The sequence below is a fragment of the Tauraco erythrolophus genome, chromosome 4 (genome assembly GCF_009769465.1).
Source record: "Tauraco erythrolophus isolate bTauEry1 chromosome 4, bTauEry1.pri, whole genome shotgun sequence".
Classification (NCBI taxonomy): domain Eukaryota; kingdom Metazoa; phylum Chordata; class Aves; order Musophagiformes; family Musophagidae; genus Tauraco; species Tauraco erythrolophus.
The window spans coordinates 13,973,808-13,990,963 of NC_141468.1; the positions used below are offsets into that span (position 1 = coordinate 13,973,808).

General features: G+C 39.2%; 1 protein-coding gene across 5 annotated transcripts in view; it reads left to right on the forward strand.

The window, feature by feature from the left end:
* MAGI2 (membrane associated guanylate kinase, WW and PDZ domain containing 2) overlaps positions 1 to 17,156 on the forward strand; it is an 815,351-nt gene that overhangs the window by 773,199 nt on the left and 24,996 nt on the right. For all 5 annotated transcript variants that reach the window (XM_086609697.1, XM_086609698.1, XM_086609701.1 and 2 more), the window contains 2 exons: positions 515 to 755; positions 2,465 to 2,608. In XM_086609697.1, the coding sequence (XP_086465823.1) occupies positions 515 to 755; positions 2,465 to 2,608 (385 nt within the window). The remainder of the gene's footprint in view (positions 1 to 514; positions 756 to 2,464; positions 2,609 to 17,156) is intronic.

The following is a 17,156-nucleotide window of genomic DNA, read 5'->3' on the forward strand; positions in this document are numbered from 1 at the left end:
AAAGAATATATCCTTTTTTAACCTTAGGAAGCTCACAGTAATAACAGTTTATGTCAAGGAAACAGAGGGGCTATAAATGTCTGCATTAATGTTTTGTTTACTCTATAGAAATCTTAATTCTGGAAAAAAGCACTTTATAAAATCAGTGGATTGTTTTGTAGTGACTATTATGGTGGTTTTGCTTGCAGTTTCATCTTCCAGGTAGGTAAGATAAGTGGAAATAAGGATGATTTTCCTGCTCCTGTCCCTCTGAGCCTAATCCTGATCTCACTGATACAATCTGGAAAATTACACAGTATGACACGAGTGAAAATTGCTTATGTTCATGTTTCAAAAACGCTCACTGTTTTTAGATGCCTCAACTCTTTACCCTCGAAAGTTTTGCTTCTCTATGAAAATTTGGTTTATGCAGTTCTGCAGTCGGGCAATTTGCTTTCACTCCTCAATATTGCATGCAATGCGTATTCGTAATGTTTTGCCACTTTCAGAAACTAAGTCATTTTTTCTTTCTCAGTTATAGGTCAGAAGTAAAAGCCAGACAAGATGTGAAACCTGATATCCGGCAACCTCCATTTACAGACTACAGGCAGTCCTCAACGGACTACCGACAGCCTCCGCTGGACTACAGGCATCCTCCGGTGATGGATTACCAGCAGCCACCACCTCTCGACTACAGGCAGCCACCCTTGATAGACTACAGGCAGCATTCGCCCGACACCAGGCAGTACCCTCTGTCAGAGTACAGGCAGCCTCAGGTACGAACCGAAATACTTACAGCACTCCTAAACAGAAAGCATCATGTCTGTAGGGAGAGATTGTGTATGCTGGTGAAAAAGAGGACATTACAGAAGGAAAAGGCACCTTTATTGTTTCTCTTCTGAGTTACTATTTCTCTGTAGATTACTTCAACACCATTAGGATTAATGAAGAGCTATGTAATCTGTCAAATAACACTACATTTATAATTGTATGACTATAAGGTTAAATGAATGCTATTTTTAAGGTGTTGAAGAGTTAAAATTAAAGTTCTAAGATAAGTTGCCTTTGCATCAGTACAGGAATTTTTTTATTCCTAGGAACATTATATAGTCATCAAACAGTGGATGTACTTAGGTCAGACTGCATTTCTACAGCATTGTTGAAAATGAAGATTTTACCTAGTAAATAAATGTGAATCCTGAATGAATAAAATTTCTTTTCTGTTGATAATAGTCTGGATGAGGAGAAACTATCTTGTGTGACTAGTTTCTCTGACATCAGGCAGGATCTTGCAAACTCAAAGAAATAAACCTTAGATGAAGAGTTATGTTACCTTGGACAAGACTCTACTGATGACAAATATTTACTGACAGCGGTGAAGGTTTGAGGATTTAGCCCAAAGTTCAGACTTTCAGAAAAAATTCTCCTTTCTCCTTACATAAGGCAGAAAAAAAAAAAGAGGTCAGAAAAATATTAAATAAGAGAATGTAAACTTCTGGACACTATATGCTGGAACTATATATACGTGTTTTCTATGACCAGATTTTCAAAGCCAGACACATAAACTGTATCAATGAAAATATCCAAATTCTTAAATGGGATCCAGAGAACCTTCTGAAAATTTTATGCATTTCAGTAGCTAGACTGCAAATCCCTATCCCCATGCACATACTCTGTAAGATGCTTTTTAGCATCTAGAGAGGTGTTTAGACTGCCTGTTTCTCACCATCTCTAGTTTAGTTCTCTAACAACTGGTCTTCATAATCCAAACTTGCTCTCATTTTCCTCCTGCTCCCATGGCTCTTGCCATGCTGGCTGCCAATGGATCAGAAGCAGCAGAGCAAGTTCCCACCCGGACCCCTCTACGGGACTGGTAGTTATGGTCCACCAAGAAGAAACTGGAAAGATGAATCTCAGTCTCTGCAATACACAGAAAGGGTGAAACTCAAATCTCCTACTTCCCATCTACTCGTCAAGGCACTTTTTTTAACCAAAGTGATGAGAGTTACTGTGCTTTGTGATGCCACGCAGAGCAGCCTGCTGATCATGCTGGGTTTTGCTTATTTAGGAATTTAGGAGGTGTCTCTCTTACAACTTTTTTGTTGGGATGATGCTTATCCAGGAACTGCCTGCTGCCTCACTTGTAGCCAAATCAGCACTTCTTGTGTAGGCATAAACGCTTATAGTCAGGTACCATGAAAGCATTGAGGGTGAATACAGAAACCATCTAGAGAGATTTTGGTACCAGGCAACTGCTGAATAATGCCTTTTCAGGCTGGTTTAGACTTAGGCATTTACATTTTGCTGAAGTCTCTTTTCAGAAATGATCAAAATCTGTCAGTGCAGAAATATATGTTGAAGGCCCCTTTGCTTATATCAATTGGATAGATGCACTTTTGAAGAGATGTATTTCAACGTTTTTCTTGAATTTATACCATGACATTCATATGATTAATTGTCTATCGTTTTGTATTTTTCTATACAGGACTTTGATTATTTCACTGTTGATTTGGAGAAAGGAGCCAAAGGGTTTGGGTTTAGTATTCGAGGAGGAAGGGAGTACAAAATGGATTTGTACGTGTTGAGGTTAGCAGAAGATGGACCAGCAATAAGAAATGGAAGGATGAGGGTAAGTAAAATGTATTGTAACATTTTTTTCAGCCTTTACAGATATGTTTGCTGATGGGGTCAAAGAGAAAGCACGTTTTTTCATCCCTGATCAAGTTTTAAAAAAAAAATGCCAAAGACTTCTAATAATATAAACTTGTCCTGGAAGAACTGAAGAAATTACTTGAAACATATAGTAGGCTGTGTAGTTTCTTAGTGGTATCACATCTTGTTAACGGACATATACTGTGTTATATATTTTTCTTCTTGTTCTTTCATTCATATCTAAACAACTTTAAAATCTCTGTCAGAGTTTGGTATTTCTTTGATAATAATATAAGCATAATTAACAGTTGTCTTTCTAATCACAAATGATAGCTATGAAACCTAAGACCTAATCTGTGCTATTTTACTAATTTAAACAATTTATCTTCATAGTGTTTGCTAAGTTTGTTTATTGATATTATTCAATCTTGTTTGCAGGGATCGGTTTTCACTATTTGCCTGCATAGGTCTTAGTGCATTTGAGTCCTGTATTGGTAGAAATGATAATAACACCACATCCAAATACTGAATCTGAAAGCATTCACTTAAGAAATTCCATGATATCAAAAAAAAAAAAAAAAGAATACATGTTCTGTGTAGGAGGAAGAACCTAATAAATAAAGGTTGGTTTTAATTCATCCAGTTGTGCTAAAGAGGAGGCATGAACTCATCAAGGGTTGCTAATACCTTGCAGAATAGTGAGTACGCAAAAAAGAAAAGGGGAAAACATTGCCGAAAGAGACTACCAAGAGTGAACATAAAAAATGTGGGTTTGTATCTAATTAGCGCAGCCTTGTTGAACCAGTATTTAATTATAAAGATGGTCAATGGAAATTGTGTTCTGTACAAGAGTAATAGCAGACTTTGCCAATGTCATGGTTGTTATGCAGATTCTGTTTCACAACCCTCATCAAGTTTGACTTCATGCTGAAAGAGCTTTGTTGTCGGTGTAAATACACAATCAGAGACTTTCTGTATATAACTCAGTTTTACGATGTTTCAAATCACTCTTACTATGCCCACTTTGTGGAATTTTAAAAGTCAATTAGTCCTTAGTCATACCATGAAGTGCAAGCCCCTGGCACTGGGACCTCACATAAGGGAGCAATGGCATAAGCAGTACCAGTGTGAAGGAAGACAGGCGGGCAAGCAGACAGGCAACTGGTAACTGAGCACTACTCCCACAATAATAGTAATAATAAATTAAAAGCAATAATGATAAAATAATAATAATAATATATATATGAAAATGATATAGTGGAAATATTATATGAGAAGATATATATAATATATTTAGTTATTATATTGATTAAGTTATTAGTTATTAGTCATTAATTAAGTTATTAGTTATTATATTAATATATTATATGCATATAATATATATATTATATGCAAGGTCCTACATCTGGGTCATGGAAATCCCAGGCACAAATACAGACTGGGCGGAGAATGGATCGAGAGCAGCCCTGAGGAGAAGGACTTGGGAGTACTGGTGGACGAGAAGCTCAATATGAGCCGGCAATGTGCTCTTGCAGCCCAGAAGGCCAACCGCATCCTGGGCTGCATCAAGAGGAGCGTGGCCAGTAGGTCGAGAGAGGTGATTCTCCCCCTCTACTCTGCCCTCGTGAGACCTCACTTGGAGTACTGCGTCCAGTTCTGGAGCCCCCAACATAAGAAGGACATGGACCAGTTGGAGAGGGTCCAGAGGAGGGCCATGAAGATGATAAGAGGGCTGGAGCACCTTTCCTATGAGGACAGGCTGAAAGAGTTGGGGCTGTTCAGCCTGGAGAAGAGGAGGCTCCGGGGTGACCTTATAGCGGTCTTCCAGTACCTCAAGGGGGCCTACAAGAAAGATGGGGAGAGGCTGTTCAGGAGGGCCAGTTGTGATAGGACAAGGGGTAATGGTTTTAAAATAGAGGGAGGTAGATTCAGATTGGATATTAGGAAAAATTTTTTACCATGAGAGTTGTAGAACACTGGAACAGGTTGCCCAGAGAGGTGGTGGATGCTCCATCCCTGGAGACGTTCAAGGCCAGGTTGGACGAGGCCCTGAGCAACCTGATCTGGTTGGAGATATCCCTGTTCCTTGCAGGGGGGTTGGACTAGATGACCTTTGAAGGTCCCTTCCAGCCCTAACCATTCTATGATTCTATGATTCTATGAGCAAAGGAAGTAGAGTTCTGTACCCATATCTCCTTTCTGAAGTTTACATCTGCTGTCACTAATGCAGATTCATTCCCATTTTTTGGCTGGGACCACCAGCGCACTTGCTGCAGTTCTGTATCTGTTTCACAGATGCATTTCTATAGCAAAATATGCAAAAATCTGTTCAGTGCACTTTGCTTCACATACCATCGCTTTTAAAGATCAGATTCTCTGGTCCTAGACTTTCAGAACTGGAGATTATAAATCGTGCTTATACAGTAGGATCTTATCAAGAGCATTTTCCAGCTGAGAGTTCTTCTCATCATCTACTTATTATCCACTATTGTTTTCCTTCCTATTACCTACTCCTTAAACAACCTTCTTTGATCCAACTGAAGCCTTACAGAAAACATGAAGCAGACAACACAAGGTGTAGATCATGCTCACAGGAAGAGCATAACTCCACCATTATTCCCACTCACTAAGCCAAGAAAAGAAAAATTAAACCAGCTAAGCTGTTGAAAAAGATAGATCTTCTAATGAAACTTTACCTATAAAACATTTAGATATAATAAGTAAACATATTCCGCAAATAACATTTTACTGTCAGTCTAGTTATAGCTAGCAGAAGCCCTGATAAAGACACATTCATATTGATAGAAATCTCCCTACTTTACAGAAATAAATAAACGAATTTAAAGTACTTTAAAGTAATAGATCTATAACTATACTAGTGGGTTTATAAATTTGTATAATTGAAGCAATGCAACCTCTAACTGAAGACAGCTTCAGACAGGCAAGTCAAAGTCTGCATGTTGTACTCTGTTAGTGGGCACTGCAAAACCTTACTGATGGGATGAGCCCTACAGCTATATCCCACTTGGGCAGGTGCTAAAACATGTGGAAGTCTGCCAGCACACATTCAAAAGTTTCTGAGGTCTTCCCAGACCTCGGATGATTAAAGAGTCACATGATTACAAGATTCACATATAAAAGTGTTAGGCATTACAGATGCAGAGTATAAATTCAAACAAGTGAAAGTTAAAATTACAGGAAATCAGATGTAGATAAAGAACTGTTATGGAACTCTCTTGTAGAAGAAAATAGAGTAGATATGTTACAGAGGAAGGTAAGTATGAAAAGAATACAATAGACCAAAATAGGAGCAAAGAGAAATTGAACAAAAAGGCAATGATGAAACGACATGAAGAAAGTGACACCAAAATCAGAGCACCTGATTTCACACTTTCAGTTTGACTTCCAGGCTATGAACTCCGGTGAAGCTTGGGAGCAGATGAGAGAACAGACCCATAGACTGAGCAGGGCAAGCGCTGGAAACGATGGTCTTCCCCTGGCCCTGCCAGCACTGTCCAGATTTGAAAGCCTTGATAGAAAGGGAGAAAAGGTTTAATGACATTTGTTACCACATCACCACTTACAGTCAGAAGTCCTGGTTTTCCTTCCCACTGGGAATGGCATGCCAGGCACTTTGTGTTTTTATTGGAAACAAATCCACTGAGGAACTCTCCATTTTACAATTAGAAGATCTAAAATAGTCTTTAATTGCCCTTCATGACTGACAGATCTTTCTACTTTGACTTTCTGTGGGATTGTTCTGGGAACCAGAAAGGTGAAAAGGTGGAAGTCCAGTAAGTTGATGTTGTATAGAGTTCATCACTCTCACCAGCATATTGCTTTTCTACACAAGGATCACTTTCTACCAGCCTATATAGACACTGCATTGTCTCAAGGTTTGACAAATTATTTCCTTAAAAACAGTTTTAAAACTTTCAGTCTTATTACACTGTCCTTAGTCAAGGTGCTTTTACATGCACTCAGACTTTTATTTGGGCTTATAGACTCTATTTCTGCAGAAAGCCCAAGTATACCTCCTAGTTTAACTTCGATTCATCTATCACTAGATATGGGAAGGAAATGTCTGTCAAAGGACCCAGAAGTCTACTGGAAAAAGTGTTTTTTCACATGCATCCTCTGCCTGCATGTTTGGTAAACTATCCTCAGTCAGTATTGGAGAGCCATAGCTAAAAATATGTAACTTCATATAAAACTGTATGTCAGGTCATACACCACAATAACTTTGGAAGGATTTTATTTCAGTTCACCAATAAAACATATGGAGATTCCTCACAGAAGACGTCTGTGTAGTGGAATCTCATCACTACAATGGAAACAAATACTGGTCCCGCTTAATTCTGACAGCTGAGCAGAGAGCAAGCTACAAGGGTTAATTCTGAAAAGCCTACCACAGCAGAGGTTTACAAAACTTGAAAAATGTGACTCAAAATACTTCCAGTGGAAAAAATGAATTTTCACAAAGAGCATTACAAAATAGGAATAATGAAGAAAAGTTGCATTAGCTTTAAGGAAAAACTATGAAAGCAAAAGTGACTATCCAAAAGTTTAAACAACAGATAGACTTACTGAGACCTCCAAGTTTTAAAAATTTATCTCCACCCTCCTTTCTTCTTCAAGATGAGGGAATAGCAGAAATGTAAGGCTCTATCCACACCATGGCAAAAAAGGAGTGAATAGGACCACGTATATGTGCCGTAAGACAAGGATGTATTAAAAGAACCAGGAGAAAAATTTCAACAATTATTAGTGGCTTTGATATTTTATATCCAGAACTAGCAGAGGTCTAAGCACATCAGGACTCCACTTCTCAAGTAATCCTAACATCAGGAAAAAAATTTGAAACTAGTTGCTGACGGTAACATTGGAAAATAAAACTGCAGGCCTGGTCTCAGAGTAGGTCAAGAATATGGCGTGTGTGCTATCAGTGATCATAGTATTGAGTTGAATCAGTCACCAGAGATGAGGGACATAACACAGCCAATGTGGAGCAGTCCCCACAGCCTTCAAAGATTCAAACGCTACCGGCAACAACTTTATAGGTCTATTTAGATGAGGCTTACGATAACTCATATTTGTCTTCTTGTTTCACGTTGGGGACAATGATCGGCAGAGCTCTGCCTGCAGATCTCTGTCCCTTCCTGCCTTAGAGATGAGAAACTACTGACTGTTCTCAGGAGAATTGTTAAGGATGGTCGTAGCGTTTGCTAGACGTGTGAGATATGACCAACAGATCTCTTATTGCCTTGAATGGTCTCTCCTGCAGCCAGCATGCTTATTGAAACCAGCATCAAACAAAGAGCCTGGGGCTGAGGGCTGCAAAGATACAGAGTATCTTGCACAAATGGGTTTAGTGAATGTAAAATTCATGAAGAATGAGGATAAAATGTGCTTTTTTATACACAATGTGCATCTGTGTCGTTTTGTCACTTTGTGAGTTACATCCTTTTTTTCATATCTTCCGCGAAAGTCGTACTTCTCATCTCTGACATTTCTAGTTTCATTGTCTTGTTAACTCATTTTTCTCAGTCCACATACACCAGTTAGCCCTATCTCTAACTTCCTCGGATCTCCTAATACTACATTATTTTTCCTATTCTGTTTTAGATTTTTATTATATACTTGCAGAACAAACATCTGAAATACAAGCACTGCAGAATTTTATATCTCCCATGCTTTGCAGTCCTTTCACTCTTCAATCTTTTTTCCTGTTCGTTGCTTTTCCTGCAGCCTATGCCCCTCTCTTTGTTTCACTTGTACACAGTTGGAGACAAAAATAGGTGTGAGGGACGGAAAGATCCTACAGTCAATTATGAGCATGCATGGGAATCTGTGTGGCCCTACTGGTCTATTTTAGCTTGCCGAGTGAGCAGCGCAGTGAGACTTACAACCTATGCTGTGGACAGGTTCACGGCATTCTACAAATTAGCACAATTTGTGTATTTCATCCTTTCCCATGATAACAGAGTTCACACCAACCTTACTTGTGGTTATTCAGGAAACTTCATCCATCTGCACCAAGAATTATTCCTAGCAATAACAGAGCCAACAATTCAAGAGCCAAGGGTCAAAAAAGGCGGGCAGACAAGAGGGAGCCTGTCTCTTATTTGGAAGGAAATGGAACTAAAGTTCCAAATCATGGAAAGCACAAGCATTATATTTGAAACTCTTGTCAAAACCCATGCACGAGCATTTGAAAGCATTCAAAACTGACATTTCCCTCTTTAGAAGTGTCCTACATACCTGACCAGGAACAACTTCTGTTTTTTTTCCTTCTGACACCATGACTTGTGCATTCATGTTTGCAATAAGAAGGACAGAGTGCTTATGAAACCCATGACCTGATATTAAAGCCCTCTCTTGAGCCATAGGAGACATAATTTTAAGTCTCCTTTGAAAAGCCTAGAGGCCAGGCGTCTAAACAGTGGGGTTTCATGTAGTAGTTGGCTATTGCCAACTGTATCTCCTAAAAGAAATTAATTAGGATCAAGACTAACTCTTCAGGCTACTCAAAGGAATAGGCAGTATGTAGGCATATATGTAGTATATCTTGGCTCTGTAAACTGTATAACAGTGGAGATTAACATGGGAATATAAACCTGTCACCCTGGAGCAGGACACTCCTGAACATCTCAAGTCAGGCACCTAGAAATCACTTGAGCTATTCTGGGTTCAGTGGATAGATAGGCAGAGCTGAAAAACAGACAAAGTTTAGAACAGCTTTAGTTAATTATGTCCCTACAGGGTCTGGAAAGGCTTTTATACAGCACAAAGCGGAAGTCAGTCTTCTGTGTTTATCATGGGCTTTTTCCATATCAGCTTTCTTGATTGCTTGTTGTTACACAAATTTAGCTTGGTGTTCATCTAGTCACTTTATCACTGTATCTGTTTTTAGCAGATCTTGATTTCCAGGTTTTTGAAAGATGAAAGTCATCCATTTCCGGCAATTAAGAAATCATTCCCTGTCTGAGGCTTGAACATAACACAGCTTCCACAGACACTTCTTTTAAGCTCATATCATCATATGTAAAGCATCATCATTCTTTCTAAAATGTATTTTTAGTAGCTGTGTTTTAGTAGCCTTGCATCTCAGAGAAGATAAAATCCAAGCAGAAATGGCTGGGCTACCATGTATACTGTTTTATGAGATTCCCATTCTAACGTCAAATTTTGTACTAGAAATCACATGCAGGGACCTTCCCCTAATCTTTGTGATTCCACTCTCCACACGTTACTGCTCTGTTTCTTCAGTCTTTCCAGAACAGAGTCTGTGCAGGGTTATCTCAGCTTTTTGTAGTCCTATTGCAAAAGGAAAGAGGTAAATACAAAAAAGCGCTGATCGTCATCAGGACTGATTGTTTCCTGTCAGAAACCATCCAATAAAAGCTCAAAAGGAAAAATGAACAATTTCTTGCTCTACAGTAAATGGAAATCTTTAAGAGCATGTTGCCGTGCAGACACCACAATTTGCACTGGCTCTTCACTGGTATAGAGCCTTTCGTAGATTTCTTGCTAATGAAGAATAGACTATCTGTTTGGGATGCTCCATCATTGATTAATCCCATATCAAAGGGTTGTTTCTCACAGTCTGCAGTGGAATACACCTGAGGCTGCAGTCAGTAAGCACAGCAAGCAAGAAGTAGCTCAGCTCGGCTTGATGGTGATTAGAGCAAAAAGTATTAAAAAGTTAAGGAGGCAAGCAGTCGTCACACAGTAAAGACAGCAGATGACAGATACAAACGTTTCTTTCTGCAATCAAGAAAGCTGCATCAAGGAAATGGGAAGGTGGCAAGAATGGCTTGATCAGTCATGATCTTCTTATACACATTTAGGGTAATCACCGTGTCCAAAAATAAACCAAGGATTGGCCAGTGTAATCCTTAATTTTTGCTATAGCAAACTTTGGACTCCTATTTGAATCAGAAAGAGAGCTGAAGACTTTGAGATATTGACTCATGTGCATCTCCAGGTCTTAAAAGGCAGTGAAGTCCTATGCCGAAAATATTGGAGAAAAGTAGATACTGCTGTTGGAAAGCCTCTTGCAACTTTAGTCACAGCAAGCATGAAACTAGAAGGCGCAGTGGTAGGTCCTGCAAGCCAAAAAGATCTTCAGGTGGTGTGCTGGGAGCAGCAGGGAGTTGGCTGCTGAGCCTAATATGAGTGAGGGCTTGAGAAGGCACTCAGAAACTCCACTGAAAAGTTACTAATATTTAGATATAAAATATTGACTTTATGCCCACACATAAGGGACAGAAAAAAACTCCAGAAGCATACAGTGTTCCACCAGCCTCTGTTTGACTAAGGTCTTGTGCACAGTTCTGAAAGACAAATGCCTACAGAATGATGAATGTCAGTTAAGTAGCCAATCTTTTCTACATAAGTAGCACTTACTCTTAAAACCTGTGGCATACCTGGCTTACTTTATGTTGTAATATAAATCTTACCTTCATAGTAAGCATTCAGTGAATGTCAACACTGTCATTACAATGGAGCACAAAGACAAAGATATTCTTAGTCCTATCCATTTATTCTGTGATTTGCAATCCCTCTGAACAGTACAGGAAGATGTTAGCTATGCTTTCCCACCGAATTGTATGTCCCTTTGGGATAATCTCAGTCACACGCCAATTCTCTACTACATACATCACTGTCCAATCTCACTTGTAGTGAGACTGGGTGTGATTGATCTGAATGCCAGGAATTCAACCGGGATACTCGAGCATATAAGCTTTATGCCAGCCTGTGGCAAGAGGAACTCAATGCCGTGTTAGTGTAATTGGCAGGACTCAAGGAAGAATATATTGACATGCAGATATGAAGCTAATCAACATTCTTGTGTCTGCACAACAGAGAAATGCAAACTGAGGTCATCAGAGATCCTGAATATATTTTGACAGTGTAAAAGCTTAATAAATTGAGATTGAATTAACTGTAGGTGAAATGTTATTCAGCATTTCTCCAAATAGCTGTGTATGCTTTTTAGACTTTGTTTGCAGAAAGGTAAGGAGAAAGAATACTCCTCTCACACATGTAATTAACATCATTCTTGCAAAAATATACTCAATTTGACACATTCAAAGCATCGTTGTAACTCTGTGCCTAATAGCAAAATCCTTCAAGCCAGCTATGGAAAAGAACCAGCTAATAATCTTGCTAAAAATGATGTAGTATGAAATTTTAAAAATAAAATTCTTAGTTGGCAAGCAGGCGTCATGTCTAAATCTGTCTTTTATGGAAGATTTATAAAGTTTTTCAGGTCTACAAAATTAATTAGCCCTTAATAACTTAAGAATCAAGAATGTTATAAAAAGATGAACACACTAAATGATGCCACTCTGATAACTGAACCACTTTGTCCAGCAAGAGGAATGACAGAGGCAGCCTCTCTTCTGTGTTTTCCCAAACTGCAACAAGTAGAAATTGGCAGAGATCATCTGTGAAGGTAAAAGGATAGAGATATTAGACCCATTCCTGAGGCCCACCCATTCCTGTATCCTCACTCCAACAAGGACAAGTAGAGAATGCTTAGGAAAGGAACATAGGACAAGCATAAAATGATTCTTCATTGGGTATAACAACATCCAAGCCCCTGGCAATCAGCAGTTTACAGATTTTTTTACACTAGAATTTACATATTTAGTATCTAGGATTATTTTTTAACCATTTATTTGAATTTGCTCATGCTTTTGACATTCCTGGTGTGCTATGTCAATGGATTACAAAGCTAAATGCTTGCATGGTTTGAAAAAAAGCTCCTTTTTTTTGTTTGTAGCTACAACACAATAAATTGCTTCCTCACTCTCCATATCATTCCTTATTCTATTGACCTATATCATATCCACCTTTTTCCCAATGAAGCTTACCAGTCTATTTAATCTTTCCTCATCAGGGAGCTGTTCTTTACCACTGACCAGCCTCACTGGCCTTCTCCAAACCATTTCTCAGTCTGTCACATTCATTAGGAGGTGGAAGCATCAAAACAATCTGCAGTTTTCAAGATATTTGTGCTCCTAACTGACATAATGATGGTTTCACCTTTATTCTCTATTCTTTCCCTAACTGTTAATATTCTGTTAGCTTTTTTGACGGTGCTGGCATTTTCAGCGAGCTAACCACAAGGACTGTGAGATCTGTCCTTTCAGGAGTAATGATTAATTTAGAGCAAGTATGTAATTTTCGACAGGTACTGTACTTGGCACTTAGTACCACTGAATTTCACCTGCTGCTTTAACACACAGTATTGTGCTATCCTTTTAACTTAAGTTTAAAGTTTAAACTTAAGTTTAAAAGCTGTTTAAGTTAACAGCTTTTAACTTTAAATTTATATTTGACAATCCTGCATGGTATTGTGTTGCCCGTAAATCTTATCACCCCAATCTTCACCATGCCATTTACAAATACGTTGAACAGAATAATCACTATAGTAAGCTCATTTGATTGTGAATATTGACCACTTATTTGAAGCTTTTTTTTCCTAGAATTTGTCTCTTATCTAGCAGACCCTATTCTCTCTCATCCCATAGCGGAGCCTTTACTGAAGGTTTTGCTCTTAAAAGCTTTCTGAAAATGTCGGTATACTGACCAGATCACATTTATCTATATAGTCGTTGACAGCTCCAGTGACCTGCAATAAATCTGTGAGGAATGGCTCCCCTCTACAATAGCCACACTGACCCTTCCTCACTATATCATCATTATCCATGTGCCAACTAACCCTCACCATCCTTATTGCTTCCTTCCGTCTGCTCAATTGAACAGGAGGCTCACTTGGTTACTTTCCAGGACCCTCCTTAAAGACTGGTGTCACACTTGCCACTTCCCATTCCTCCACTACTCAGCAATTTACTGATTATGGCAGTAGATTACATCCTGTAGCTACTAGTTCAGCAGCTTCATAGCCAAATTCCTTTAGAGTTGAGAATGAAAGCCATCTATCTCTGCTGGTTTCTTACTATCCGTTTCATCAGTTTGTTTTCAAATCCTTGCCACTCGCCCTGCCATTGGAGCCCATTCCTCAGACTCACCCTTGTGGCAAGAAGACTCTGGAGGAGTTTTGCTGCCCTGCTCTTTAGCGAACATTGATTCAAAGAATTTTTCTGACTCTTTTGTGTGGTCTTTTCTACGTTGCATCTAAATGATCTTTTGTGAATGAACCTTTAATTCACGTATACATGGATTATTCTACAGCAATGCTGTAGAAGGCATCAAGTCTACTGTAGTACCAGAAGTCCACTTTGCTGCTTTGTCAGCCACTGACCACTGCAAACTCCATTTCTCTGTCCTGCACTCCTTGTTCTCTGCAGACACTCAGTCATGCACATTTTCCACTTTCCAAGGTCTCTTTCTGTAATAGCACTTCTAACGTTTCTCCCTCTCTCAGGAAAAGGTGGAAAAGTGAAAAGAAAAAAGCTAGAGCACCTGCTGAGGAGTGGTGTGAAAGCCATTTCGTGCTCTGCACCAGCTCAGTCAATGTCCTGTGGCCTCTCTCTTCCCGCAGCATGCCCTCCCCTTTTGGGCAGGAGGCAAGAGCTGCTCTCTGCGGGAACAAGGAGCCTGGCATTTCCAGCAGTAAGAAGCTGCAGCTGCTTAAACATCTGGCTGGCCACAGAAGAAAAGAGTTTGTGACTCTAAAGCTTCATGGGTGGTTGCTTCAAAAGAGGCATGAGACACATTGGTGTAATTCCTCCAAAGAGGAATGTCATGTCTCTTACTGAGACACCCGAGCTCACGTACCTAAAACGCACTGGAGGAAGTCCAAGACTAGAAATACCCCATAGCTTTGCTCAGGCTACACATTACACCTGGGATTTCCAGGCAGTACAGATTCTCTGCTGTGAGGAAATTTGCACAGCAGATATCCAGCCTGTGCCTAACTCCAAGCAACGATATCAGGGCTTGACAGCACCTGGAAACAAAAGAGAGATTCTGGAGCTGCTATTTGGTCTCCAAGTACAGACAATCTCTCAGCCTTTTGGACTCATTAACAATAACAACAGCAACAAATAATAGGCAAAAAAAAATCAGTTATAAAAATAGAATGCCCATATAAAAGGAATCAAGTGTCATTAGTCTCTTTTCTGAGGTTTAATTATAAACTGCATTAATAAAATGACAGAAAGCAATGCCCCCTGCACAAATCATTTGAGACTGCTTTTATCATTAGATTTCCTCATTTAACATAGAATGAAAATGTGCATACACAATTAATTTCATCTCGTGCAACCGGGAACTATACACCTGCTTAGAGACCGTTCCTTACGCGCTGATGGAAGCAAACATACGCAAGGCTATCTTCAGTAGCTTGAGCAAGGAAAAAACTCTTTACTACGTTAAAGCTATATGTATTTCCTTCTGATTTAGCCTACTTCTGAAATTCTGTTTGTGTATATGGTTGGCTTTTTTAACAAGACAGGTAGTAATTACTATAAAATACGGCCAGAACAAAGACTCCGCAGCTAAACTCACATGTACTAGAGGCACTTTATTCTAATGATTTGGAGAAGCTTTACAATTTTCTTTCTAATTAACCTATCAATAGTGATGTCACTTAGGAATATTATCTTCTCATTATTGCCAGAAAACATGCTGCCCAATTTTATAGCTCAGTTGTCCTTACGCATGGATGGAGCATCTGAATTAACTTGTACTGAAACAGAGGTTTTTTTAAGATAAATTTCCCATACACACAAACTATTTTCATAATTACATTTAAATCATTAATATTCAACATTAAAAACATTAAGGGAGGGGAGAAGCATTCAGTGTTTACTTTGTGCTTGCACATTGTAAGAATGTAATAAAGGAGCACTCTCTTTATCAAATGCCATCAGGTCAGAGGGAGATCCAGAGGGTTTGGGTAGACATTTATCCCAAACAGCATGGAAATTCAGCCAGAGCTATGTTCTGTAGGAAGAAAGAAACACAATGCAAAATCAGAGTGTGTAAAATTGCCAGATTCATAGCTGCAAAGAGGTCATTTCTTCAGAATAAACACAGTTCAGGCAGCAGCCGTGAAAGCTTCCCAGGCTGGCTTGCCAACGCGCCTCAACCGTAAGCTGGTGGGAACATCTGGAGCACTCTGGCTTTGTAGTCTTTGCTGAGGACTGTCAGGAAGGTTACCGATCAGAGCTGATGCCAGTTCGAGGGGTGTCCCGCGGTGCAGGGCATGCCTTTTGGGCACGGAAAGGAGTCCGTGGGCTCGTTTCACATGACTGGCCACCAAACAGCCACCGGCCTTGCAAAGGGATGCGCTCGTTACAGCGCCGCGCACGGATCCCGTGTAACGACACCTTCAAATTAAAGTTTATTCCAAAGAGCCGAAGGCAGTCTGTGGCTTTGTGAGACTAAAATATTGGATTTCAAGGGCTGCGCTCTCCAACCTTTTCCCTGCCGTTTGTGGTTTTAAAACTTGGTGATTAGGATGCATGCATCCTTCTCAGGCTGTCACACAAAATTGCACAGAGCTGAACGTATTATTTTAGGGATGGCTAACTTTCCAGATTTGAGGAATTGTTTTTTCTGTTAATTTCTTGACGAAAATGAAATCCACAAAGTGTAAAATGGCAGAGGACCTAAGTGCCATGCAAAATGACAATGTTGCTACATTGAAGTTCATCTTTTAAAATATTCTGGTGTTTCATCTGAAAAGCTTTATATCTCCACAGAAGACAGCTTGCTCAAATGCCTCTTAAAAATAATGATCTGATATTCAAACGTGTCACTTTCCATGAAAGGAGCTAATGCCACAGGGTCATACCCAATAAAAGATTTAGACACTCAAAGCTTCATGCTGTAACACCTGTTAGGTAGCTGGTGTCCCACTAGATGCGGAGGGAAGATTAAATGTGTCAGAATGTTATCCAAGCAGTCTGCGAGGAAAGTATAAAGGGTAACAAGAAAAGATGACATAAATAGGAAGAACAGGAAAAAAGATGTCCATTGCTTGCTGAGAATGTGGAGGAGGTTGAAATATTCAGTGCTTTCTTTGTATCAGTCTTCGTTTAGATGTTCAGAATGATCATAAACTTATATCAGCTTCAACAAAAAGAAACAAGTGTAAATCAGAATAAGGAGAAAACTGCTTAAAGCACACTTAGATTCAAGTCAGCTGAACGTGCTGGTGTTCATGTATGTTTAATAAGTAAGAGAAAGTAATTTCTAAACTACTAGTAATTATGTCCAAGAATTCATGGAGGACAAGAAAGTTAGTAGCAAACTAGAGAAAGGAAAATATATTCTCTATTTTTAAAGTCAAATAACAGAGAAAAGCTCCTTTAGCTTTCATTCTCAGAAATAATCTGTGACAAGTAATCAAAAAGTTGAAAATATCCGCCAACATGTAAATTGTGGAAAGCAAATCTTGTTGTATCAGTCTAACTTTCATTTCTTATTTCTGATTTTCATTTTTTATTTCTTTGTGGAAAAAGGGGAAGGAGAATGTATGAGGCATCTTCATTTCATCTTTCAACACCACCTTGTATGAAATTCACGAAAAAGGAGGGGAAATA